Source organism: Ruditapes philippinarum, unplaced genomic scaffold, assembly GCF_026571515.1.
Source record: "Ruditapes philippinarum isolate M1 unplaced genomic scaffold, ASM2657151v2 ctg85_1_1_1_1, whole genome shotgun sequence".
Lineage (NCBI taxonomy): Eukaryota > Metazoa > Mollusca > Bivalvia > Venerida > Veneridae > Ruditapes > Ruditapes philippinarum.
Window position 1 is genome coordinate 315,975 of NW_026856555.1, and position 25,814 is coordinate 341,788.

Consider the following 25,814-nt stretch of genomic DNA (forward strand, 5'->3'; position numbering starts at 1 on the left):
TCCAATCCCTACAGTGAGATAATGCATAGTCACTGGTTGACCTGGTTTTCACAAAAGAACACATGCTTATGTTTGTGATACTGTTTGTGAGCAGTTTTCCTAGCAATGAATGGAAAAGGTGTGGCTAAATGTTCCGCTACGAAAAAACGGAAAGGTCCATTGGCTTGTCCAGTATCAGTTTTGGAGATGTCAAGGTGAAAGTTGGTCAGTCAGCAGTATTGAACCTGGTCAGACTTCACAGAAGTGCATGCTGGCCTTGCGTTATACTGGTGACAAAGACTATTCACTTATGGTCAGTTAATGGTTGAAAAGAAGTCTGCATTTTTGCCCTTACTGCCCTGTGTTTGAACAGGAAAGCCCTTCCACATTTGTTGATATTTCAAATTTTTGATATCTGAATTGTTTAGGGTATTTTTTAAGTAATTCTCCTTTAATCAAACAAATGACTCAACAATTTGTATTTTCATGGGATTTATTCTTTTGTATGAAAAAATGTGTAGTGTTTAAATTCAAATAAAAAGAATGAATCTTCATTGTTGTTCTTTATTTATATATACATGTATATTTACTAAGCCTGTATTACTTGCTTTCTGTTTTTGTTTAGGGACTATTGTACAGCATCACCACCTGCTGTGGATGTAAAATAATACAGTATAGAAAATGAAACCATATATCAAGCAAATGAAGTATGAGAGAAAAAATATAGTCAAATATCAATAATTGTGAAAATCAGATCATACCTAAAGAGTATTTAAAATTATCAGAGCAGTTCCAAAAAGAGGTAAAATGCTGGAAATAGAAACTGCTTCCACGTGTTTACATGTACACACAAAAAAAAGCAAAAATATAAAGTTATGAGGTATCTTCAAGTGCCTATGTTTGCACTCCACATGTAATAATATCTTTCAAAAGATTCAATATTATGATTATTATGCTTTCCGTCATTAAATATTGTTACAGTCATCACAATGGCTTTTGTTGAAGGTATTGCCATAATGGATAAAATTAGGTGTTACTCGGGAAGCAAGTTTGACTGTCCCTATATCATGAGTCCAACAAAGGGAAAAATTGTAAGGAATTTGTTTGTTTGTTTCATTTTACGCATTTTTCCAACAGTATTTCGGTCATATAGGCGGGTAGTTTCCTAACCATCGTTCCTGGACAGTTACACCAGTACTAGACAACCTTCCTCCGAGCTAAACTACCAAAGCATCTCCCGGGGATCGAACCCATGTCAGAGAGGTAACTGGATTAGAAGTCATTGACTCTAACCCCACGACCACGAAGGCGGTTTAAGGAATTAGTAATAAGCATCAAGAACATGAAATTATAGAGGGTCCTGAATTTTGCACCACTAAGTCTGACCTTGACCTACTAACCTAGCTTAAGAGAGTGACATTTTGTCTCCCGATATTGAACAATCATTAAATACTGTTGAACAATCATTAAGAAATACTGAAATCCTTTCATGGATGTAGAAGATTGGCTCGAGACAAAATCTGGACATTTTATCCTCTAATGACCTTGACCTTGCATATATGGATTCGGATTATGCATGTAGCTCTGATGGTATGCATTGTGACAGAATTCCTAAATTTATGATGACTAAAAATGGTCCTAGTACATAGTATTTTGATCTGACCTTAAATTTTTGTAGTGTAAAACATGTACTACAGTCCATTCATGAACTCCGCGAGCATATAAATTAAAACCTGGAATCTTCAAACGTAGTTTTGCATAATGTAATTTAATGCAATGACAGCGCCTGACATCAGAAAAAATAAACATCCGTTTTTTTAACTGAAACAAAATTGCTGTCATTAATTCCTCTTTAGGGTGTTTGTCCAATACCCGTAGTGAATTTCTTTGTTGATTACTTGTTGTTAACCTCTTACTGTTCGGTAAAGCAGAAGTTCTTATCATATCACTTTTAACACTTGAATAAATTATGCTTATACATCGGTATCTACATGTATTTTGGCTATCTTACTCTGACAAAGTTAACTTCATGGCAATTTGTTCTTAGTTCTTGCTTACACTTTGACAAAAACTTGCACCATTTATTTTGATGTGTCCAGAATATCCTATAACCGTTATCGTACAAACTCTTCAATAATTTCAATGCTGGAAGATATCTATCTATATCTTGTTCTGGTGAGCTCATCTCTAAATGAAACTCCACAACAAGGTTAGAAGTCCCCACAAGGTCCCCGGAGGAGATGATATCAGGAAGTACTTGCCACTCGTAAATTTCTATATCCATCTTTAGAATTGAAATAGGCACCTGAAATAAATACATGTAAAGTATTGGAAACATTTCTTAAACACGAAGTACTGTGTGTATTATTATAAAGATGTTTGGCAAGTTACAAAATGTATATGGCCCTATATGCTTGCATATTTATAACGCGAGCCGGTAGGAATTTATAATACAGTAAACTTCCCTTTTAGAGAAAAAAGTGAGCAGCCGTGTACATGTACCAATAAAAAGCGACTTCACAAACGTGCAGTATTATAAAATCTATGATTTTTTGTTTCCCATCTTTCTTTCAAGTTACCATCCTACCTTTGAGAATGAATGCCTAACAAGGCTTCAAGTTGACATCCTAAATATTTGACAATCAAAACACCATATGATGACTTAATAATGCCGTGCAATTCCAAAAGGGAAGTAATTTCATCGTATTTTATTATAAAAACAAATTTGACTGGTTTAGTTTGGAATTATACAATGAATTAAAAGCCTTTTTACCCCCCGAGAATAGACACCCACCTTTGTATGTCCTAATTTCGACCGGATGGAACTGTATCGTAAAAGCTGCCACTTTTCCTTGGTCTCTTCGTCTCGAGCAGAAATTCCTAAATTATGGAAATGTATATTCCCTTTTGTAAAATCACCAATGTCCATACTGAAAAAAAAAAGACGCACGTCGTGTTAGATAGCTTGTGAAATACAAAAGATAGTGTTTTTATTGAAGTAACTTCTAACCAGTCACTATGTATGAAGCAGTACCTCTTTGATTCCATGCGAAAGACGCGCAGTTGTCTTTTAAAATAATCATGACTATTTGTAAAATAAATTATTTGACCAACAGATACATGTAAGTATGTGACAAACACTTTGGATTTGACAATACATTTTGGAGCATTTTAATACATAATTTTATTCAATAATTTTACCTCGGGTCAAAAGAATGGACATCGCAACCGTAATACTTCGCCACAGCTTCATCAAAACTAAAGTCGTTGTTTATTCTGGAATATATACATTATGAAGTCTTTCATCCGGCAGAATCCATAAGCATTACATAGGCTCAAGAAGTAATCTATATTCTTAATAACAAACTACTATGAGTCTATATACATGAACATTTTCATTAATTCGCAGGTGGCTTATTACTTTGATATTTATTTGACAAAATATGAGCGCAGTATTGGTATAACATATTCTTTTATTTTAGTCTCATCTATATATGCATATTCATGCATTCATATAAAAATAACATAACATTACATTCATGTGTATAAAGCAATTCCCTATATAAGAATTACAAGAGGCTAATGTACATATACATAAATTATATACATGTATATATACCCGTACGTAAAACGCAAGGAATTTTAAAATGTATATCTTAATACCCGAATGAATAGACGAGACAAGAGTCAGTTTTTGGCCTGAATCGCTCCTCATCACAAATATCCCATCCGCCATCTTCTATCAGGCCGAGTCGAACTTTACGCTTGCACATGTACTGTATGTTTTCTATGTACCTAAAGAAATTGAAATAATGAGTAAATGAAACTACCAGACTTAAAACATTAACGTAGATATACATGTAGATTGAAATAAAAACACAATGTCTTGCGAATTGTATGAAGTTTTACAAAAGAATTAAGGATGTGTATATAAAAAGTGAAATGTTTCAATGTCTTGGTCATTATATTGACAAAAGAATAAAACTTCAAACATAGATGGCAGCAACATACGTAAAAGGATATAATATTCGTATATTATACCCAGATAGTTTTCACGACTAGATACATATGAATCAATATTAAACACTAAACCCCAGATTAATACATCGAGTGTTTGTATGTCTGTCTGTCTGTCTGTCTGTCTGTCTGTCACATACCTTTGACATTGGTCATTACACGGAAGTCCTTTCATCTTTATGCTCAAAACTTTACTGTTGCATGCACCTTTATGAGCTCATAAACGTAATCAGAGTAATATACATATTTACGCACCTATGATATAACACTGCTAATTCCTCTCTGGACAGCGTTTCTAATGTATTGATGTCCGGTATAATTACTGTTTCGTGCTTTTTAACTTGTTTGATGAATGGCGTATCTATGTAGTCGTTAGGCATGCACGTGATTTTGTCGTCTGCCCGGGAAACGCTACTCTCAAACTGCATACAAAAAAGTGAGTTGACTAAACTGTTCTAAACTATTTTAAGAACATTTCTTCACTACCTTTAATACCAACCAGTCAAGAACGTTGTACATATAAGGCCATAAAACAAATCATGTTGGTAACGATTACATATTAATTTAACAATTATATGGTTTTAATAATGTATACTATTTTCAAGATGAAATCAATTTTACATAGAAAATGTTCATAAACATTTGTTTATTGAGTATGTTATTGATTCTTATATGGAATTCGCTTGAGAGTTAACAAAGTTAAGGGTCAATATTCAACCGGGATAAAAATCGATCAATTTTATCGCAAAGCTGCGATAAAAAGGAATGCTTATCCTTAGAGCATCTCTTTATACCATATATAATGATAACTCAATTTCTGTTTCCCATGTATAATAAATCTTGCCTGGTATGGATATTAAGGGGTTGTACCTTTATGCCACACGTCAATGATGCATTTAATATATGAATCACATGGACCTTGGCAAAATGTACTTAATTGTAATCGGTGATTCAAACATTATTTATTTTTCTTACTAACCTTTTTCTTGTAAAAAGTAAATTAAAGCCAGATATTAAATTCATTTGATAAATATTTTGATAATCTTGTTTTAATTAAAAGAAATCCACAAAAAAACGTTAAGATGAGGTAGCAAGCACGAGTCACAAGTGTATACTCGTATGTTCTTACCTTTTCTGAATCTCCATACAAAGTGTATAACAAACTTATTGCTAAAAGAAGTCCTAAGCACACACTTATATGTCTTTTACTTATTTGTATCATTTTATTGTATTATTCCTTTGTATTCATTCTTTAATGTCTTAAGAAATACTAGTCTTAACTACCCCTTAAATTGTTTCCTCATGATAAACACAAACTATTTCCAACAATGCACCATGTTTAAGTGACATAAACAGCTTAAACTCGAATGATAAAGGTAATGTTTGGTTTTCTTCGCCTATGTCAATATTGAAATGTTGACTGATAAGGGGTGATAAAGAACTTTATTTAAACATGCACTCTGACCAAAGATTATTGAATTTACCTGAATCCGATGGGATTTTCTGAATTCCTCTCCCTCGGAAAAATGGAATTCTGCGGGTATGATAAAATCATATGGTTAGCATTGATGCAATCCAGAAAGTATTGAGTATACCTGGGACCAAAGGTGCTGGCCGCATTGATTTGACCTAAAAGATATTTTATCTAGTTATTAATGCAATATGATAGTCATATTATTATTATATTCATGTTTTTGATGCTGTTGTTGTTTGTTTTTTTGTTAATTAAAAAAATCAACACCAAAAATCATGTTACATAAATAACTAGATTAAATATCTTTTAGGTCCAGCACCTTTGAATGGGGCAGTCCATTTCTATAGTCCCATATATACATATAGATGTATAGTAAAAAGAGCACAGTGTAGTCCCTGGAGGATATCTTTTATAACATTTTTAATAATTGTCCGCGCAGTTTAAAATATTTCTTTTAGTTCGATTGTAAAAATAAGTTTTTGCAATTTATATAAATCATTTTCAAGTCCCCTTTCTGGAATTTACCACTAGTACACGTATGATACCTGGGACAGAAGATAACTTTCTGTCCCAGATGATACCTAGGTCGTGAAGGAGACTTCTTGACCACGATGAGTGCTGATGCAAATTTTATGCTGGCATACATACTTAAATATTATTAGAATGGTAAGGTTCAATATTATAATATCATGTTGATATCATTTTATTACCATATCTCATATTGATGCAGTACCGCCTCCGTGGTCGAAGGGTTAGAGTCGATGACTTCTAATCCAGTTACCTCTCTGGCGTGGGTTCGATCCCCGGGAGATGCTTTGGTAGTTTAGCGCGGAGGAAGGTAGTCTAGTACTGGTGTAACTCTCCAGGAACGATGGTTAGGAAACTACCCGCCTATATGATTGAAATACTGTTGGGAAAAGGCGTAAAATGAAACAAACAAACAAACATCATATTGATTCAGATTTCTGAACTGCTAATGTCTTTGATATTTTCTTCAAAATTGTTTGTTTCAGTAACAGACACATTATGCCTCAAAATAAATATTGTTGTCCTTGTTTGTGATAGGCAAATGTTATATAGAGGATATTGAATAAGTGTAAGTTCAATACTGAATTTATTGCACGAGTTGAATAAAATATATTATGCGAGCCTCTGGCGAGCATAATATTAATTTATTCAACGAGTAAAATAAATTCAGTAATGAACTTAGACGAATTTAATATTCTATTTATCACATACCCAAAATAGAGACCGTTTAAAGTGAAATAAGAGTCATTTTTCATTGACGCTCCTATAGTATAACACTAACATTTAGCGCGTCTTTACACTATGTTAGCATAACGCTAATGACGTCACGTCAAAATATATGCACGGCCGTGCCATACCATATTTACGGAGTCGCAAAATCGGCACGGGTGTGTGATAAATTAACTTATATATATGCCAATCATCAGAAAAAAATAGCACCAAATGTGAATTAAATTGAATCAAAGGTAGAAAAATGTTCACAAATTAAGTAGTATTTTGACTTCCATACACAATACTAAATCACTTCAATTTGGTAAATATAGAATGCTCAACTGGAGATTCCCGGTATATGTATTCTTTTATTACATGTTTTTCGGTAGTTTATAGAAATATATCATTGAAATAAAAAACTAATATTTCACTGTTTGAAACAATGAAATTTTCAATTTGATAATTTTCACTGTTTTGAATTTAAGCCCGTTACGTTATTTCAGTGAAATATACCAGCGTGCACAGTACTGGAAACCAACTTACTGACGTGACGTTGTAAATGACGTCACGTTGTATTATTATTTGGCGCGCTTTTCATAAAACGTCTTTTTAAACGTTATTTTGCATATATTAAAAAGAAAATTTGTTTAGTTTAGTGCAAGATCGAAATATATTTCACATCGTGAACACCAAAAGTTCATATTTCACTCGTGGCTGCGCCACTCGTGAAATATAGCTTTTGGTGCTCACTCGGTGAATTATATTCCGATCTTACACTGAACTAAACAAATATTGTCTATAACATTTGTCAATGGAATAGAATACAGACAAACTTTAACCCATTACGCGATATACACGCCTTTTTCACCCCCCCCCCCCCTTTTTGTTGTCTCAAATGGTGAAAAAATGCCTTATTTAGGGGCCCAACACTTGTTTTTGTTTGAGAAATGTTGTTAAAAAAAGTGGCCACTTTTTCGGCGCCCCCCCCCCCCCAACCAAAAGATACATCAGGGGGTTGCCAGAAGGGGGGTGTGCCCCCTTCTGTTTGGGGTTTGAAGGGGACGGCAGTCCCCCTCATCGCCAAGAAAATTTTGGACTTGTGAGAGGCTAAAAATTACCCCAGATCAATCATAAGGTAACGTGTAACCAACGCTGAAAAGCATTTGACTCTATCTCAATCCATTGAGAAGTTGCAGCGCTTTGAAATCAATTTTAATGGAAAAAATCAACGCAAAATAGTGATTTTTGGCAATTTTGAGATGTCCCCTCGTTGCCATGGTAACAGGAAATTTAAGCCCGAGCATGTTGTTACAAAGGCAATGGTGCAGTCAACATTTGTGCTAAGTTTGATTAATATTGAAGCAGTTTTTATAGTTTTATAGCAATTTGAACTTGTAACGGGAGACTTTTCAATGAAAACAACCATTTTTCACAAAATGCTCATGAAGTAATGGGTTAAAACAAGGGAAAGTAAAGTTTTTGAGGCGGCTTTTCTCAGTCAGCGAAATTAGCGTTTAAATCATAAAGAAATTGCTATTGCCTCATTTAGTTAAACAGAAATCATAAGTACTTAATGCGCATGCGACTTACTGAATTTTCTTTTCCCTTTGCTTTTTGTCTGTCAACTAAAATTGGTAACGTAATTTACGACACGGAAATTGTAGTGATTACGTATTCGTTGTTGTACATGTATAGTGTGAGCGTACTGAAAGTTGACAAAGAAATGAGCAAGAAGTATTGCTATACATGCAATTTTACAGTTTACAGTTAAGTATAACTGACGTTTCATAATTCTAGCAAGTTTTCATTAACGCAGCAGTTTTTAAATTGAATGTTGACATGCTATGTACTTGACTGTATGATTAAAACATCCTGCTTTACCGGTCTCCCGTGCATTACGTGCGATGCACTTATTGATCCCAAACATATGATCGCAGGTGCTCGATTTATTGACGCATGTCAATTAAAAGTCACATGACTGCTCCTGTCCAATCGTAATTGTGAAGTTATGACCTGCGCAAAAAAGATGCGCCATAGAAAATAATGACAACAACAAAAATGCCGTCGGAGAGCCCGGCTCTGCCAGCACAAACGGAAAAACCTCCGCATTACACGTGAGTTTTTACGAAATTATGTTTTTGTTTGTTGCATGTAACATTTCTCTATAAGAATATACAGATGTCATGCCTGATCTATGCTTAATTTCTTCTAGGTACTTGAAAGAGTTTCGCACTCAGCAATGTCCGCTGTTTCTTCAACACAAATGTACACAACATAGACCATTCACTTGTTTTCATTGGCATTTTATGAATCAGCGGAGACGAAGGCCAGTTAGGAAAAGGGATGGTACATTTAACTACAGTCCTGACATATATTGCACTAAATTCGACGAAACAACAGGAATATGCCCTGAAGGAGACGAGTAAGTAGATTTCATTCATTCTGTTCAAATTTTGGTGGGAAATATGCGATTCATTTTATCAATAAATTGACTTTGTTACGTAAAAAACGCCAAGTGACAGTTACCGTAAAATATTTATTGTCTCATATGTTTGCTTTTTGCACCAGTGGCAATGTGTGAAATGTCTATCTAAGTCTGTTTTCAGTAAAAATTTGGTGGTGTAATTTCATGACATCTTGTAAACAATGTCGGCCATTTTGGTTTAGTTCGCAATCGGCTATGGCCTAGTTTTCTTTGTTATGAAATTTCTCAATTTTGTGAAATTTTACTGGTCTACCGACTTCTGCAGTTATATCAACTTTTGAATTTTACTATTTAGTAAATTTATTAGTACGTGAACGTTGCCCCCATACGTGTTTTTAAAAATAAATGTTTTGTCATTTTCTAATTACCGAAATTGATTTGTTGCTAAAAATAGATACAAAACAAAAGGCTGATTCAGCTCATATTTTCTCAAAAACTGTTAAAATTGTGTGCATCTTCACAGTAAGAGCATGAAGTTTGTGATAACTTATTAAGAATAGCATGTCTCCTGGCCAAAATTTATTGTTAAATAATAAACGACCGTTGAAAACAGTTTTAGCCTTGACCTACATTTTCAATCTTGTAAACAAATAAAGAAATTGTCATGCACGTTCCATTTTTTAAAGGAAAAGGCATCTTAATAGGTTCAACATTAAAAATTTTAATATGATATTCAATTAGATTCAGATGCTATTATATTGAAATAACTGTATATGTTTAAATAAACATTCATTTATTAAGAATTAGATGTATTGTTGTATTTTTTTTACAGATAAGCTTAATTAATTGTTTAAATAGGTTAATAAATGACAAATTTTAGTTTTTATGTTTATTCACTTATATTTAACATGATATAATCCTGATTTAGCTAATGATTTTGTTGTTGTCAAACTAGAATTGTTGCAATCTCCATTCACCACAAAGCATTGCCAGCATAAATAAAGACAAGGATATCTGTTGATTTAATAAACAGATTGAATATAGATGTTGTCATAAAATTTCATTGGTTTAACTATTGATACAGTAGGGTGAATTTGGAAGCCTTTCTCATATTTTGGTCTATTTTCAGATGTCCCTTTTTGCATAGAACTGCAGGAGATACAGAAAGAAGATACCATCTTCGGTATTACAAGACTGGTACCTGTGTCTATGAAACTGATACCAAAGGTCACTGTGTGAAGAATGGACCCCACTGTGCTTTTGCTCATGGTCCTGTGGACTTGCGGGCTCCAGTTTATGATATCAGGGAGCTGCAGGCTATGGAACAGAATTCTGATATATCAAGCAGCCCAGGAACCCCAAGTAGTGGAAGTTTAGAAAAGGATAGGTTGTTATTAGAAGATCCCAGATGGAATGGTAAGCATAGATAATTTGACCACTCTTTTTGATGGAAAATGAGCATAGTTCATAAATATGTCACTGAAAAAAGGTGACATTGAAAGAAAAGTGTCATCACTTAAAGAAGAGTAGCATCAAACAAGGTCACCATGTTGTAATCAATTAATGTGAACTTTAATGTTCAGAGTCAGTATGCATTCTGATTTTTCTGTATTCAATACAAAGTGTAAAAGAATAAGCTTGTATTTTTTTGCCATATTTGTCATTCATTTATTTTTGTTTAAATTATATCATATTTTATTCAGCTTAATACAGTTTTAATAGGTTGTTATAAGTGATAACTCCTAAGTTGCATCTGTTATGAAGTGCATCATAAGGCACTTGACAGCAATCAGTAACAACTCTACTGAAGTGTAGCATTTTATGTTTTAACATGTTAGGTGTCAAGTTAGAAATCCCATCTAACTACTTACAGCTTAATATTTAAAGGCCTTGATAACATTTTTTTATGAAAGTACTCTCACTTATTAAGATCTTAACATAAATTGACTGTTACTGATACTTAATTTACAAGGCATGAGTTTTGCATGTAACAAAAGTTCTTAAATCAATCAAATATTTAAAGAATAATGTAATAATCAGAAGAGGGGCATTTCTTTTTATTTCCTCTTAAAGATTGTTTCAAAGGACTTGGATATTGATCATTAATTTCTGGGTATTGATAACGTTGGTTATTACATGGTAATTTACAGTAAAAGCATGCTTTATATAATTATTGTTGATGTCATATATAGGATTAAATTACTGTCATGAAAGTATATAAATTCATTACACTAGAAGTTCAGTTATGACAGCTTTAGTTTAATTTATTAGAAGTTAAACAGGTGTTAAAATGTATAGCAATATAACTTTTATTTCAAAGGGTGTGATGCATTGATTTTTAGCTCGACTATTCGAAGAATATGAGAGCTATTGTAGTCGCCCCGGCGTCGGCGTCGGCGTCCGCGTCGGCGTCTGCGTTGGTTAAAGTTTTTTGTAAAGTCAAATATCTCAATTATTACTTGAGATATTCAATTGAAACTTACAATACTTATTTATAGTAACAAGGTACATCAGATTGACAAGTTGGATAACTCTGCCTACAATATTGACAGAATTATGCCCCTTTTTAACTTAGAAATTTTGGTTAAAGTCTTTTTGTAAAGTCAAATATCTCAATTATTGCTTGAGATATTCAATTGAAACTTACAATACTTATTTATAGTAACAAGGTACATCAGATTGACAAGTTGGATAACTCTGCCTACAATATTGACAGAATAATGCCCCTTTTTAACTTAGAAATTTCGGTTAAAGTTTTTTGTAAAGTCAAATATCTCAATTATTGCTTGAGATATTCAATTGAAACTTACAATACTTATTTATAGTAACAATGTACATCAGATTGACAAGTTGGATAACTCTGCCTAACCATATTGACAGAATTATGCCCCTTTGGAACTTAGAAATTTTGGTTAAAGTTTTTTGTAAAGTCAAATATCTCAATTATTGCTTGAGATAATCAATTGAAATTTAAAATACTTATTTATAGTAACAATGTACATCAGTTTGCAAAATTGCATAACTCTATCTGCAATATTTGCAGAATTATTTACCCCTTTGAAACTTAGAAATTTTGGTTAAAGGTTAACGGTCTTCAAAGATATTTACTTGAAACTTTACACATGCACTTAGGGTCATAATTGGAGGGTGATAATTGTATGTCACTGACCAAGTTCCATAACTCTATCTTGCATTAAGGCTGATTCATATCCCCTTTTCTACTTAGTCTCTTGGTTAATGTTTACATGCAAGTTTTACATATCTCAATAACTATTAAAGATATTTATTTAAAACTTCACATATGCATTTAGGGTCATAATTGTAGGTCACTGACAAAGATCCATAATTCTATCTTGCATTTTGGCTGATTTTTCTCCCCTTTTTCAACTTACAAATTCATGATAAAGTTTTGCTTGTAAGCTGTTATCTCAATAACTACTGAAGGGTTTGTGCCTTTTTTTGGACAATTTTATGCATTCATAATAATAAAGTAGTGATTTACTTGATAAAACATCTTAATAACAAGCCTTTGTACCTTTTCTGTCAAATTAATGTATTCATAGGTAATTAGTATTATTATACTCAATAAAAAACCCTTGTGACATTACCTTCCGAATAGTCAACCCAATTCTGTATAATTAGACTCTCTCTAAGGCCTATAACATGAATTTATAAAAAAAAATTAGCCCTTTTGTGAACTTAAAAAATTTAACAATATCAAGGCTCTTTTACTATCAAGCACTTAGAATAGTCGAGCATGCTGTCCTACAGACAGCTCTTGTTTAAATGGGCTTCACTAAGGTCCAAAAGCTTATAAATAAAAATGATTTGAAATTCTTGAAGGGGATCACCTTGGGCACTTAAAACAAAAAAATATACAAATTATAATAAAAGAAATAGATGCATACTTAGAATCAAATTTAAAATCTGATTTGTGATTAAAATGAAGTACCTTTAAGAATAATATGTCTCAGAGAAGTTGATATTAGTCATTTTATTTACATGTATTTTGTTATAGCCTCGTATGACCTTTCAACATAAATCTGTGCTTATTATAGTCATCTGCTATAATGAATTATAATTTATTGTTTAGGGCCTAATAACATTAAATGATATTATTACTGTGATTTTAGTAATTTCTCTTAGACATACAATTATCTGATCAATTATCTTATAGTGAAAGTTTACAGTCAGAACTCTTCACTTACATATGTTATAACCATGTCTGTTAATTTGTTTTTTTTGCAGATACGAATTTTGTATTGGCTAATTATAAAACTGAGACGTGTAAAAAGCCCCCTAGGTTGTGTCGTCAAGGTTACGCTTGTCCTCATTTTCATAATGCAAGAGATAGAAGGAGAAGTCCAAAATTGTTTAAATACAGGTATTGAATAATACGCTTAGTTAGCAAATAAACAGTGATTTTTAGAATTATATGTACTCAAAATAGTTATTAGATTATATGTCATCAGAATAATAACTATGATTTATCTTGCTCAATTTCTGGACACATATTAATATTTGACTTACCATTGTAATGTCAATACTCATTACTCTACTGTATAATATGCAAATTGCAACCTTAAGTGTAAAAAATTAATTCCTTACCATAATAATAAATGACATTTATTTCAAAATTTTCTTTTCATTAAATTAAAAAAGATGATTTATCATCATATTTGATGTTTTTGAACAATTGTTATGTATATGTTTTTGTAGGTCTACACCATGTCCAAATGTGAAGCACGGAGATGACTGGGGTGATCCGACACAGTGTGAGAACGGAGATAATTGTGGCTACTGTCATACAAGGACAGAACAACAGTTTCATCCCGAGGTAAAGACCAATCATCTTAAAACATTTGAATTGGTGTTATAATTGAGTTGAATCAAATATTTCTTCATATGTACTTACAGAAGGTCAACAGAATCTTATTTGTTGCTATGACAATCAGTGGCTTTATTTGATGTGACACAGACAGGTTTTATGTCTTTGATTAATTGATGAGGTTGCATTTAATTCACGGCATATGAACACTTTCTATAGAATGCTGATAGCTTTTTGATAGCTAGTCAGGTGTAAGCCACCATTTTTGTGCCGCATGAACTTGCGCATCCTTGAGTTTAAATATACTAGTATTCAGATATTGGAGGGGCGTCCGTGGCCGAGTGGTTAAGGTTGTTGACTTCAAACCACTTGCCCCTCACCGCTGTGGGTTCGAATCCCGACAGGGAATTTGGAGTCCTTCATGTTAGGAAGCTATCCAGCTAGCTTACGGAACGTCGGTGGTTCTACTCAGGTGCCTGTTCGTGCCTGAAAAAATGCACGGAGGGGCACCTGAGGTCTTCCTACACCAGTAAAGCTGGAACATCGCCAAATGACCTATACTGTGTCGGTGTGACGTTAAAACTCAAATCAAACAAAAATCAGATATTAGAAGGGTTCAGATATTGAAATCCCTTCCACTACCTATAGACATTTCACAATTCAAGTCCTAACTCTTTTAACATGCTAGAATTCTAATGGACGGTTCCCATTAAGACCAGGGCAAGTCCACAATAGTAATGCAACATTGTAAGAGTAAATTCTTTGTTGAAATGTTAAATGTTAATAAATATTTCAGATATACAAGTCAACTAAATGTAATGATATGGTACAGACTAACTTTTGTCCAAGGGGACCATTTTGTGCATTTGCACATGTAGAGCGTAAGTATTGTATTTTCTTATTTCTAAACCAGTTATTGAAATGCTAAATAATTTCTATTTTATATAAGCCAAGAAATAATATGAATGAATATTAGTCCAGTAAGAAACCTTATTTAGAGTTTCACATTGTTTCAGTGGTTTGTTAGAAACTTTGTGACCTCACCATTATTCTAATTTCAGAAAAAAAAGGTAAAAGTATATATCGATAAAGCAAACTAAGAATTTACATATGTTTTAATTCAGTATTTATATGTTGTTAACTTATTATTACATTTAAACAGAGGAAATTACAACCCAGCGTGAAATACTTCAACAGGGATCATCTTTCTTGGCAGCTATGATAACAAATCTACTGCCTCAGTCTAGTGTCCCAGCAACTGTAGGAAGTTCAAGTTTACCTTTATCAACTAGTGCTCCAATCACTTCTATATTACAGTCTACAGTAAGTGGCTTGTTTTCTTTAATGTTTATAAAATGATAATAGTAGAAGCTGTCCGATGAGTTTGTATTTGTCAGATAATGTTGAATCACTGATCTATGTCAGACTAATATGTTAGAACCTGACAAGCAGATAAAGAACTTAGTGTGGATATCTTTGATACGGGTTTGTGAATTGCAGGTTATATCATAAGTATTGCACCAGTTTAGGTATTCATCCTTATCAGTGATAAATTTTCAATGAAACTATAAACATTGTACAGTCGAGACTGTCATATGCGACTTTCCAAGGGATCTTCAGAAAAAGGTCACATATGACAGGGAGTCTCTAAATACAGTCTCAAAGAAAATTAAATTTAAATACCATCTATCTGATTATATATCATTGTGACTTAACATACATAACTGTGTGAAGGAATAATATCTAACCAATTGCAAATAAACATAGGTAATCGTAAATTTTTTATGTAAATAAAATAAGAATCCATGTAAAACAACTATATATTAGCATGTATATCACATAAAATTTAATTTTATTTTTTGTATTAAGATTTAAATTGAATCTTTTTTGTATAAATTAACTGGAATTTGATGCATCCATGTACTTGTAAAAGTTAAACATGTCCATATCCAAATTTTCTGGTTTGATATCCATATTTTTTCCGTATTAATTATGCAGCCATAGAAAGGTAAATTAAAAAAATACTGCCTAAAATATCTTCCGTTGGCACTCTATAATTAAAAAAAAATCTGACACAAGCTTAATCCAGTTTACTCAGGTCATTATATGTACATTACACACCATGCTTCCCATTTACAGACGCTTAGTGACGTCACTCGATACCTGTATACATGTTAACTGTGTAATTGAGACAGAGGTGTGTAGACTTTGCTTGCTACTGGATTATAATTGGACTTAATTATTTTGGCCCTCTGGGTGTTAAAATAGGTATTATTTATCTGATTAACGGACAATTAAAAGGTGTGAAAGTCGTTTAAATCAGACAAAACATTGCATTGGGACCAGACAATTAGGGTCGCTTGTCACATATGACAGGGAGTCGTTTAATTCAGACCATTTTTATAGGAAAATACGTTGGGAGTACTGAAACAAGGTCGGATAAGACAGGGAGTCGTTTAAATCAGGGGGTCGCTAAGGCAGTCTCGACTGTATATTATATAGAAAAATTTGAATGACAGCCTCTTAGAAGTTGATTCACTATCATATAACTTTACCATAAGTGTGCTCTACCCAAGCAGCACATCAGTGCCATCTTATCATGGTCTGTGCTGTTTGCTATTTAGCTGCTGCTTATTTTGAAATATAAGTGATAAATGTTTTATTTCAAGATTGACATTAGTGTGCAAAGAAATAATATATATGAAAACACTGTTAAATGAATTATGTGTATTTGCAGGAAAACTCGTTACATGTAAATGGTATAGCAACAAATTCATGGACCAAGATGCCGGATCCAATAGGAAAAGAAAGAACTAATAGTACTTCTAGTAACACAGTAAGTTTGCCCTTACATTTCCTGTAATGCTTGTAAGTTTTAAATTAAAAACATTTGAATACTGTTTTAGAGTATATAAAAAAAACCCACAGATCTGTATCATCTGGTTCTTTAACAGCACCTCTAGGTCTCATTCATGGAATCTAAAAGGTAATAACAGATGAAAACAAACATTAACAAACCCAGGATTTGTCTGTGTTACCACTGGACCTTGTTCTCATTCAGTTTCAGATGTTTCGATCCATTTTTATTACGAAAATTTGATCAGTTTAAATACTATTTCATATCCAGTAGAGTCAGTGGATATTGTTTTATTTACAGATAATAAACACAAATAGCATTAGTGGTTTTACAAATAGCAATCACATAGGTAGTTCGTTACCAGAGCCTATAGGGAAGGGAAGATCAAATAGTACATCAAGCAGTATTACATCTAGTGATAGTAGTGGGTTCTACCAGAGAGCACCTGGTTCTGAGAGGGATGATTATCAGGTATATTAGATTTGAGATGCCTTCAGTATTGGATCATTCCGTATTTATGCTTAGGATGACAATTCAATTATAACAAATAATATAAAATAGTTACTACAATACAAGGAGTCGGGTTTGTTTCTGTTAATAGTGACTAGTATATTTGGCTCTCATTGCTGAATCAGAAATTGTTTGAGATTAGTATTGGGTTACAGGAAGAGAAATCGGTAATGCCATGTAAGTAATCAAGGGAAGCTGGTTAGGTGGATTAACCACTGAGATTATCAGATCTGGCCAAAATGGGAGAGGGGGATCAGTATAAAAGCAAGAAAAACAATTTTTTTTATTATTTAAATATTTTATTTACAGGGTTTATTCTAGCATCAGTATTTTAAAATGTAAACTGTGACAAAATGACAATGAGTCAAAACATGTTTTAGATTAATTTACTATGTTTGTTTTAGTTAAGAAGCAATAACTAGGGTTAACCTAATTTTGTAAGAAAATGCCTTTGTCAGCTTGTAACCTGATACTAGTATTGATAAAGTCTATATGATTGTATAAGTGTTGGCTCGTGACTGAAATAATGCCTGAAGGTGCACCTGATATCTTCCTCCACTGGTAAAGCTGGAGAGTCACCATATTACATTACTTTCGTTTTTGTGATTTAAAACCAAACAGAACAAAAAGAATTACATTGTATAACAAGTGTTTGAACATGATTTCCTTTCCCACCTTGCATACAGATTTCAGTACTTTTTAGTACAATACATTTAGTCTCATTGCGTTAAAAATTTATTTTGTAAAAAATGAAATTTTCCATTCTTTTGACTTTGGTGGCAGTGTTAATAATCGCAGTTCTCATATTATGAAAAGTGAATCTTGTGGTGATTTGTTTAACACAGATTAAATTACGTCAACAGCTTCAGTGTATAGACAATGATGCCACGTTAGATGCTACAGAGAAGGCGAAACGTAAACAGAACTTGATGCTAGTACATAATATGGGTTTGACGAATAATATGTCAGGATTGTCTATGTCGGCACCTGGGCTACCTATGACAACGATAATGTCACCATTTGCTCCAGCTTTCTACCCACCAAGGGATACCGTAGGATCTGTTATAGGTAAATATTACTTCTCTAAAAATTGATTCAAGGACTTGAAAAATTATCTTATGTTTAACATTATCTATATATTTATGTTTTTAAGCATATGTTTGTCTAGTTCTGTTCTCTGAAATTGAAGATTATAGAAAAATTTCAAAATAAGTTCTAAAAGTGATGTTATTTATCACAGTATGCTTAAAGTGGAGTTGTCCTGCTTTTGAATTTAGAGCTGCCTGCATTGTTTATGTGAGGGATTTAAATATATGAAACTTTGTTCATCCATTTGTAAGTAACCTATAACATGACATGCTTGTTTGCTATCTAACAGTGAGCAAGTCCTCATTGCAATTTATGAAACAGCCAATAGTCTTGTCAGTCAGCAGTCGGCTTCACTTTTATGCAAGTCACAGTCTCAATGAGCATTTAAAGGGTTGCATTTCAAATACAGTGTACATTCTGTATGATTATAGTAAACCACGACATGATGAACTGATGTGATGTAATTTTATGAATGTTTGAATGTTTCAGAGCAAGCATTAGAAGATATTACTCTGGATGATATAGATATACATAATCTAGACAAGGAGCTAGATAATGACACAAACTCCTTAAGTAGTTCTATCAGTGCAGGACTCTCTTCAGGTACATATATTTCTTCTAATCTTTAGACAGGCTTTTATTTAAAATGAAAAACTGTCTTCCGCACTTATTACATCAATTAAGTAGTCTTACTGTAATGCTTTCCCGCCAAAAAATTCTAATATCGGCCAATATCGTAACAAATCAGTTATTTCCAGAATTTTATTTATTTCCAAATCTTAGGCATTAGATTATTTACAATCGCTAATCCTTTATCGCTATGTACTGAATTCTGGTTATAAACGGTAAAATTAATGAATACGGAAGATTGTGAAAAATAACATTTCCGAAATGACCAATTTATAACCATATTAGCTGATGTTAGATATTTTTTGGCAAGAAAGCATTACAGTAAGACTACCTAGATTTATGTAACTGATAACAACATTGGATAATAACAATTTTGAACGATTTATTGTCGGTGACAAAACTATCTTTGTTTTCTTTTGGTTACAAAATCATGTTTATGGCAGTTCAAAATTTTTGATGTTATGTGAATATAATGAATTTTTCAAGGGACTTGTTTATCATTTTCATTATTAATTTGTAATCTTACATAGATGAATTTTCTTCCAACTGTAGACCATGGTGAGGCATGTGTAAGTAAAAATTTCACTACAAGGATGGTTCAATATTTTACTGTGTATATACATGTATTTCAGGGTTTGGTTCCACATCTGTACCTATAGGTATACCACCATGCCAGATCCCACGAGGCAGTGTAGGTAGCCTATCACAGTCACCAACTTCTCCCTATGGTAGTTTTCCACACTCTATTCTACCACTACAGTCACAGAAAGAATCAGTATCCGAGGTATTGGTTAGTTACCTATTTTAATATTTCACATTATTTACTGTTTTATATGTATTTAATATTGATTTAGGATGTATGATGAAGTTTTTGTTGGAAATGTGGCATGGAAGTAAAATTTGGGTCTTCCTATTCTGATATCTGGAAAGAGAAAATATTTCAAAACAACTATTTTACAAGAACTTTTCTTGAAAGCACTTTGGTGTACAGTTATTAATGTGTTATTTGACTGTTACAATATTGCTGAAACAACAGAATAATTAAGTACAATTGTTAATTTTGTTTAGTCTTTATGAATGTGTTTCAACAGTAACCCAATATTTGTTTGTTCTTTTTCAGAGTTATTTAGGTCAACACAACCATATGAAATTTTGTGGCAGCCCATTTGGTGAGATTAACTCTATGTCACCTAGGAGCGGTCCAGGGGGTCCCCATTCTCCGCTATACTCACAGAGTTTAACTAACAGCCTAAATAGTAGTCAGAATAGTGATATACATAAACTACAGACTGATGTTCAATCATATAAGACCAAATTAGAACATTGGGAGCAAGCTTACAACCAGGCTAAAGCCGTAAGTTACTTTGTTTGTATTTGTTATATTGAAGTCTCTAGCTCACATTTGAAAATATTTTCATCACATATAAGACAACTGTTAGTATTTGAAAAAGAAAATAAAGATCTTGTCATTATTTCCATAAGGATTCAAAGAATCAAAAACCAATGACAAAAAGAAACATTGTTTTCATTATTGTGATATTTGATTGATTATCATTTAGTTGAACTAGTATACAACAGTCTTTTTATCCACACACAATAATCTAGTGCTTGTCTTACATTGTTTTCCAGTTATAATAATGTTGGTTTTACATTGTTTTCCAGTTATAATAATGTTGGTTTTACATTGTTTTCCAGTTATAATAATGTTGGTTTATACAGAATTTATTTTAGTTCGATTGTGAAGGAAGCAATTAGCTTATAGACACACTTTCGAATCTGTTCCTGGAACCAACCAGTACTGAGCAATGAGTGTAAAGTTTCTTGCTCAAGGAAACAGCGACTTGCCCCTGATGGGGTTTGAACCCATTCGGCTTGCGATCGTAGATTACTTGTCCAAAGCGTTAACCACTTGGCCATGCCGGCACTCAAATTATAATGTTCTAATGATGTTTAGAGTAACACATGAAATTGCTCTTCTTTTCACATTAAAATGTATTGTAAGGAAATCTTGTAATTACTTGTCCTGAAGATATGATGTGTTTTGACTTAGTAATGGAGTGATAAAGTATTGGTGATTTCAAAGTATGAGTTTTAATTGAAGGCATGTGAAGCATGGAAGAAGGAGGCCGAGGATACATCACGGAAGATTAAAACAGTTGAAGATGAGAAAATGACTGTCCTTAAACAAAGAGATGAGGTTAACTTCACTTTTAATCTGATATTCAATTTTGATAATTTTAAACGAGCAATTTCATGAAAATGTAGGAACCACATTTAAAATTCTTTATGGATCTGTAGTTTTTGTTTCTGATATAAATGTATGTAGTTTATTAAAGATGATTCTTCGGGAATATGAAATATTTCGTAATTGTTAGACATTAATTAATACTTAAAGACTTTAAGGTCTATAAGCTAATGATGTGTTTTCTTTATTTTCATCAGGCTTTAAGTCAATACAAGAAAGTAAAAATAGAAGCAGTGACAATGAAAAGCACAGGCAGTCATTTAAGAGCGCTGCAGCCAGCCAGTGACCTAGAAAATATGGTGTTACCACAGTTACGACAAATACAACAACAGCTTAGAACTGACCTAGAAAAAGTTGAACAGGTATGTTTATTGATCCTTTTATGTAGTCAGAATGGTGTAATGTCTGTATATACAATCAAATCTATGCCATCTTGAGAAACTTAGGAAATGTTTGTCATTCCATTTTGGACTGACTCTTAGTTATTGTGATTTTGGACTAATGCTTTTCATTTACCTTGTTTAGTATCATTAAAAGATTCAAATTTCATGTAATATAGTTTATTTTCTTTTGTCAATCAATCTTGATATTTCATCTTGTCAAATTTTATAAAGTTCTGCAAGCTGAATTTTCTTTAACGACTATCCATTGTTTTTGTAAGTCTTACCACTTTGCAAGTTACATCATAATTCTTTCTCCTCTAATTCAGTAAAAGGTCGTTCATTACAGGATCTTTGAGTACTTTTAAGTAAGGTATAAATATAATTTTTTAATTGCAGGATATTTTGTTCTAAAAAAAATCGAGTACTTTTAAATCTGGTATAAAAATAATTGAAAATAAATGTATTTTTTCAGGTGATATACAAGCAATCAGCCATCAAGTGTGTTATATGTCAAGAGAAGAACAGGAGTATAGCAACATCACCTTGCAGTCACTGTGTTATGTGCGAGAAATGCGCACCATCAAAAACGGAATGTCCGTTATGTAGGTCACAGATTACACAGCGAGCCACGGTGAATTATCACTTGTAATGATAGTGTGGCATAGGGACTTTATGAACAATTGACTTTTAATAAATTTGTTTATAAAAATTAGGTCACGGAGATTTTTCCTTTCTTGAAGAAAGAGATTGAATTTCACACTCGGAAAGTCGTGTCTTTTTACAATGATATAGGTATAAATAATTGCATAGGCTTAACAAATTTATGTATAGTTGTACATTTTCTGAAGAGTTGTTTTGTATATCAGTGTTTTGATCATGTTGCAATGACTTTATGTTAGATTTTTTCTCTTTTGTTGAAATTTGAGCCGTGTCATGACAAAACCAACATAATGGGTTTGCGACCAGCATGGATCCAGACCAGCCTGCACATCCGCGCAGTCTGATCAGGATCCATGCTGTTCGCTATCAGTTTCTCTACTTGTGATAGAGTTGGTAAGCGAACAGCATGGATCCTGATCAGACTGCGCGGATGCGCAGGCTGGTCTGGATCCATGCTGGTCGCAAACCCATTATGTTGGTTTTGTCGTGACGCGGCTCATTTGTTTTAGGTGCATTGAGTTATATTGTTTTTCATTTCATAGACATTTTTCTAAAGTAGAGTTTATGTAATAGATTTATGGTATGATAAAGTGTGCATTTACATTTAGATTGCTTTGAAGAGGTGAGGATGTTTTTCACCATCAAATAACATATAGAAATGAGTAAAAGATTTTTGGAAGAAATAAAAAAGATATGTTTTATTTTGGTACTAAGGCTGCCTCATTCGACAAGTTTTTTTTCAAGGTTAATGAGGTTACAGCTAAATAAAAATATAATATTTGATGTAAATTTTAAATTGTCAACTTTATATTGTTAAAAATGGCAATTAATGAAGTAAAGGAATGTGCATTATGTCTTACTCGTTAGTTATTGGTAGATTCGTTACAAAATACGGAACATTTTTTAGTTCGGAAAAGTCAAAATAGATTTCCCTTTCTAGCAATGTCTGTTAATTACTAATCCTTGTTGTTTCACATTCATTTTTGGTAAGTGCCATACCTGTTTTAAAGTTTGTCATTTAAATAAATAGATTATTATGAAAAATATTAGTATAGAAAAGTGTAATATTTTTTTCACCACCTGTTTGAAAACTATCACTTAAATGACACCATTATAAACATTGCTGTCAAATTTACTGTATGGAGGCCACCCATTTGGAAAGTATGGTAGCCCTTTTTTTTTGCAAGTTGTTTACTCAAATCGGGCTACTTTACCCTATAATTGATCAATAAGGAGAGAAAAAAATCAGACCTTTGTTGACAAGTATTATTTATATGTTTTATTTCGGGCTGGTTTTTTGCAAGACTTGTCTGTAATACATATAGACAGAGGTAGTCTTTATTTGAGTATGATCTTAATTCAAGGGTGATCTTAATTCAAGGGTGATCTTAAGCAGAGGTTTAATTGTATTAAAAAATCTGATGACTATAGATGCTGATTTTTCATTCATGCAACTAACACACTGATTGTCCTAGAATAATAGTTCTTTGGTAGTGATCCTTATACAATTTCATGACCACTTGTTTAATTTTTACAGCACCATTTTGATTGTTATTTTTTGTTTGTTTATTTTAAATTGACAGTTTGCCATAATTTTCCCTTTTGAATTTCTATTAGAATATGTCTGTAACAGCGTCATTGTTTTCATTATGTGTTATTAAAATTGTTTTAAAGGACTAATTATATAGTAGGAATGATAGCTGAATGATGCTTACATTTACTAATTCTAATAAATTTTTTACACATTATCTGTCTTGATTGGATATATGATCAGCCACCAACACTCCAATGTTACAAGTTGGCAGTTGTGTTTAATGGTAGCTAATACATAAAATTTACTTTAATGATATTTTGTTATTAGGATAATGAGTGTCATACTTTAGTCTCTACCATGCTTAAAATATCTTATATGGTCTTAGTATATCTTGCAATCTAGACAAGAGAAATTTAAAAAATGTACTGACTGATTAAGAAACAGTGCAGACCATGATCAGATGGCATGGATATTCCGGCTGGTATTGGTCTGCACTGGCTGCATGGGTAGATTCAGAAGCTGCCAGCTGTCTTAAAGGTTATGGTTCGTTTTTCCGAGTATGACATTCTTCAAAATGAAAACATCATTTTTTATGAAGCTTAATTGTTTAATAAAGAAATGTTGATTTTGGATTTTAGCCTTACTATAGAATTTGTTGATTGTTTTCACAGTAGATTTACGGATTTATATTTAGTGAAAATTGAGTAGAAACACTGCATGTCAGCACAGGTTTATAGTTAGTGCTTTTATATCACATATATTAAGTGAAAAAGATCACATTTTGTTCTCCACATTACCTTCTAAACTTATATCATGGTGAATATGAATATTAATAAGCGTCAATTTAGCCCAGGCTATTAATAGATATTAAAACATATCTTTTATAATTCTGGTACAGAGTATCATTATGCTGTTAAGGGAATGGAAAATTAGTGATCCATTTTTCGGAAACTGGGTTTAATCCCATTAACTATAGATAATATATTGTAAGTTCATTTTTGTTAAATGATTGATAATATGTACCAATGAATCTCATTCTATTTCATATTTTCAAATGTTTCATATATAATACATTAGTTAACAGCTCACTTTTAATTATGGAATTTCTATATCCGCATGCATTCTTCAGTGTGAATAAGATGGAAGGAATTAAGATGGAAGATATGGAACCAGTCTAAAATTCTGGTCCTGATTGGTCAATGTAAGACTCATAGTTGAAGTTGACCAATCATTAAGCTTCAATTTTAGACTGGCTATTTCAGTTATGTTTATAAATGAAATCTTAATCTGTACTTAACATATTTATGAGAGTAAATTTTGGAATTCAGGAAAAAGATTTCTGAATTGTATGTTACTTTGTAGAGTTTATTAACAATAGTGTATATTTTCATTAATCAAAGTAAATAAGGGTTGTTTTATTTTAAAGCATATGTCAAAATGTATGTAATTTTAGTTCAAGAAGGGCCTTTTTGAAATTTGTTTTTGTTTCCAATTACTTGTTAAGCTGATCAGTTGTAATTATTATAGAAATTGTGATCTGTATAAGTTCTGAAACTACAGTGTTAAGTCATAATTAAGTTAAGCAAAGATAGAAAATGTGACTTATGGGTTCTACATTTTTGTATGCAGTGAAATTACACAAATTAAATGCAAAATATTGTTAATATGTAGTTGGAAGCAAGAATTTTATTTTTATGACGCCTTTAACATATTTGTTTGTGGTCAGCCGCTGGACGGTTGTGATGTTAGTAAAGAATTGGACCAGTCTTGTCTAGTAGTTAGTGCAATAAATGTATTGGACAGTCCAGAATCAGGAAACAGGGTGCACAGTCTATAATTACAGAAGGAATTGTGGGTAAAACAAAAGTCTTGATCACCAGATGCTTGGTATTATTTGTGTGTCTGGTAATGTCATTGTTTTGATTGATATATACATAGAGGATA

At 32.5% G+C, this 25,814-nt stretch overlaps 2 protein-coding genes across 4 annotated transcripts; one reads left to right on the forward strand and one right to left on the reverse strand.

Moving 5' to 3' along the window:
• Positions 1-411: 411 nt before the first annotated feature.
• On the reverse strand, positions 412-5,357 carry LOC132746980 (probable methyltransferase-like protein 24). The gene is made up of 6 exons (XM_060736274.1): positions 5,126-5,357; positions 4,252-4,418; positions 3,643-3,774; positions 3,181-3,255; positions 2,774-2,909; positions 412-2,284 (listed from the first exon to the last, which is right to left on the reverse strand). Exons 1-6 carry the CDS (start codon positions 5,216-5,218, stop codon positions 1,982-1,984), a joined length of 906 nt encoding a protein of 301 aa, XP_060592257.1. The 5' UTR covers positions 5,219-5,357; the 3' UTR covers positions 412-1,981.
• Positions 5,358-8,690: 3,333 nt separating this feature from the next.
• Positions 8,691-24,084, forward strand: LOC132746982 (putative E3 ubiquitin-protein ligase UNKL). Of its 3 annotated transcripts, none has more exons than XM_060736275.1 (16): positions 8,691-8,823; positions 8,922-9,131; positions 10,264-10,550; positions 13,383-13,518; positions 13,854-13,971; positions 14,759-14,843; positions 15,125-15,285; positions 16,700-16,798; positions 17,120-17,290; positions 18,175-18,397; positions 18,908-19,021; positions 19,681-19,838; positions 20,169-20,402; positions 21,150-21,245; positions 21,491-21,655; positions 22,149-24,084. In XM_060736275.1, exons 1-16 carry the CDS (start codon positions 8,753-8,755, stop codon positions 22,323-22,325), a joined length of 2,505 nt encoding a protein of 834 aa, XP_060592258.1. In that variant the 5' UTR covers positions 8,691-8,752; the 3' UTR covers positions 22,326-24,084. The 3 variants fall into 3 exon arrangements, with proteins under 3 accessions (XP_060592258.1, XP_060592259.1, XP_060592260.1); XM_060736276.1 differs by having other exon boundaries at positions 19,681-19,832; XM_060736277.1 differs by having other exon boundaries at positions 18,193-18,397.
• Positions 24,085-25,814: the final 1,730 nt, after the last annotated feature.

Excerpts from the sequence above, each read along its gene's own strand:
- LOC132746982 (XM_060736275.1), top strand. The coding sequence starts at position 8,753 with ATGACAACAACAAAAATGCCGTCGGAGAGCCCGGCTCTGCCAGCACAA. Across the intron at positions 15,286-16,699 it reads CTTCTATATTACAGTCTACA|GAAAACTCGTTACATGTAAA; the intron begins GTAAGTGGCTTG and ends GTGTATTTGCAG. Across the intron at positions 16,799-17,119 it reads ATAGTACTTCTAGTAACACA|ATAATAAACACAAATAGCAT; the intron begins GTAAGTTTGCCC and ends TTTTATTTACAG.
- LOC132746980 (XM_060736274.1), bottom strand. The coding sequence starts at position 5,218 with ATGATACAAATAAGTAAAAGACATATAAGTGTGTGCTTAGGACTTCTT. Across the intron at positions 4,419-5,125 it reads TGTATGGAGATTCAGAAAAG|TTTGAGAGTAGCGTTTCCCG; the intron begins GTAAGAACATAC and ends TTTTGTATGCAG. Across the intron at positions 3,256-3,642 it reads TGTCTCGTCTATTCATTCGG|AATAAACAACGACTTTAGTT; the intron begins GTATTAAGATAT and ends TATATATTCCAG.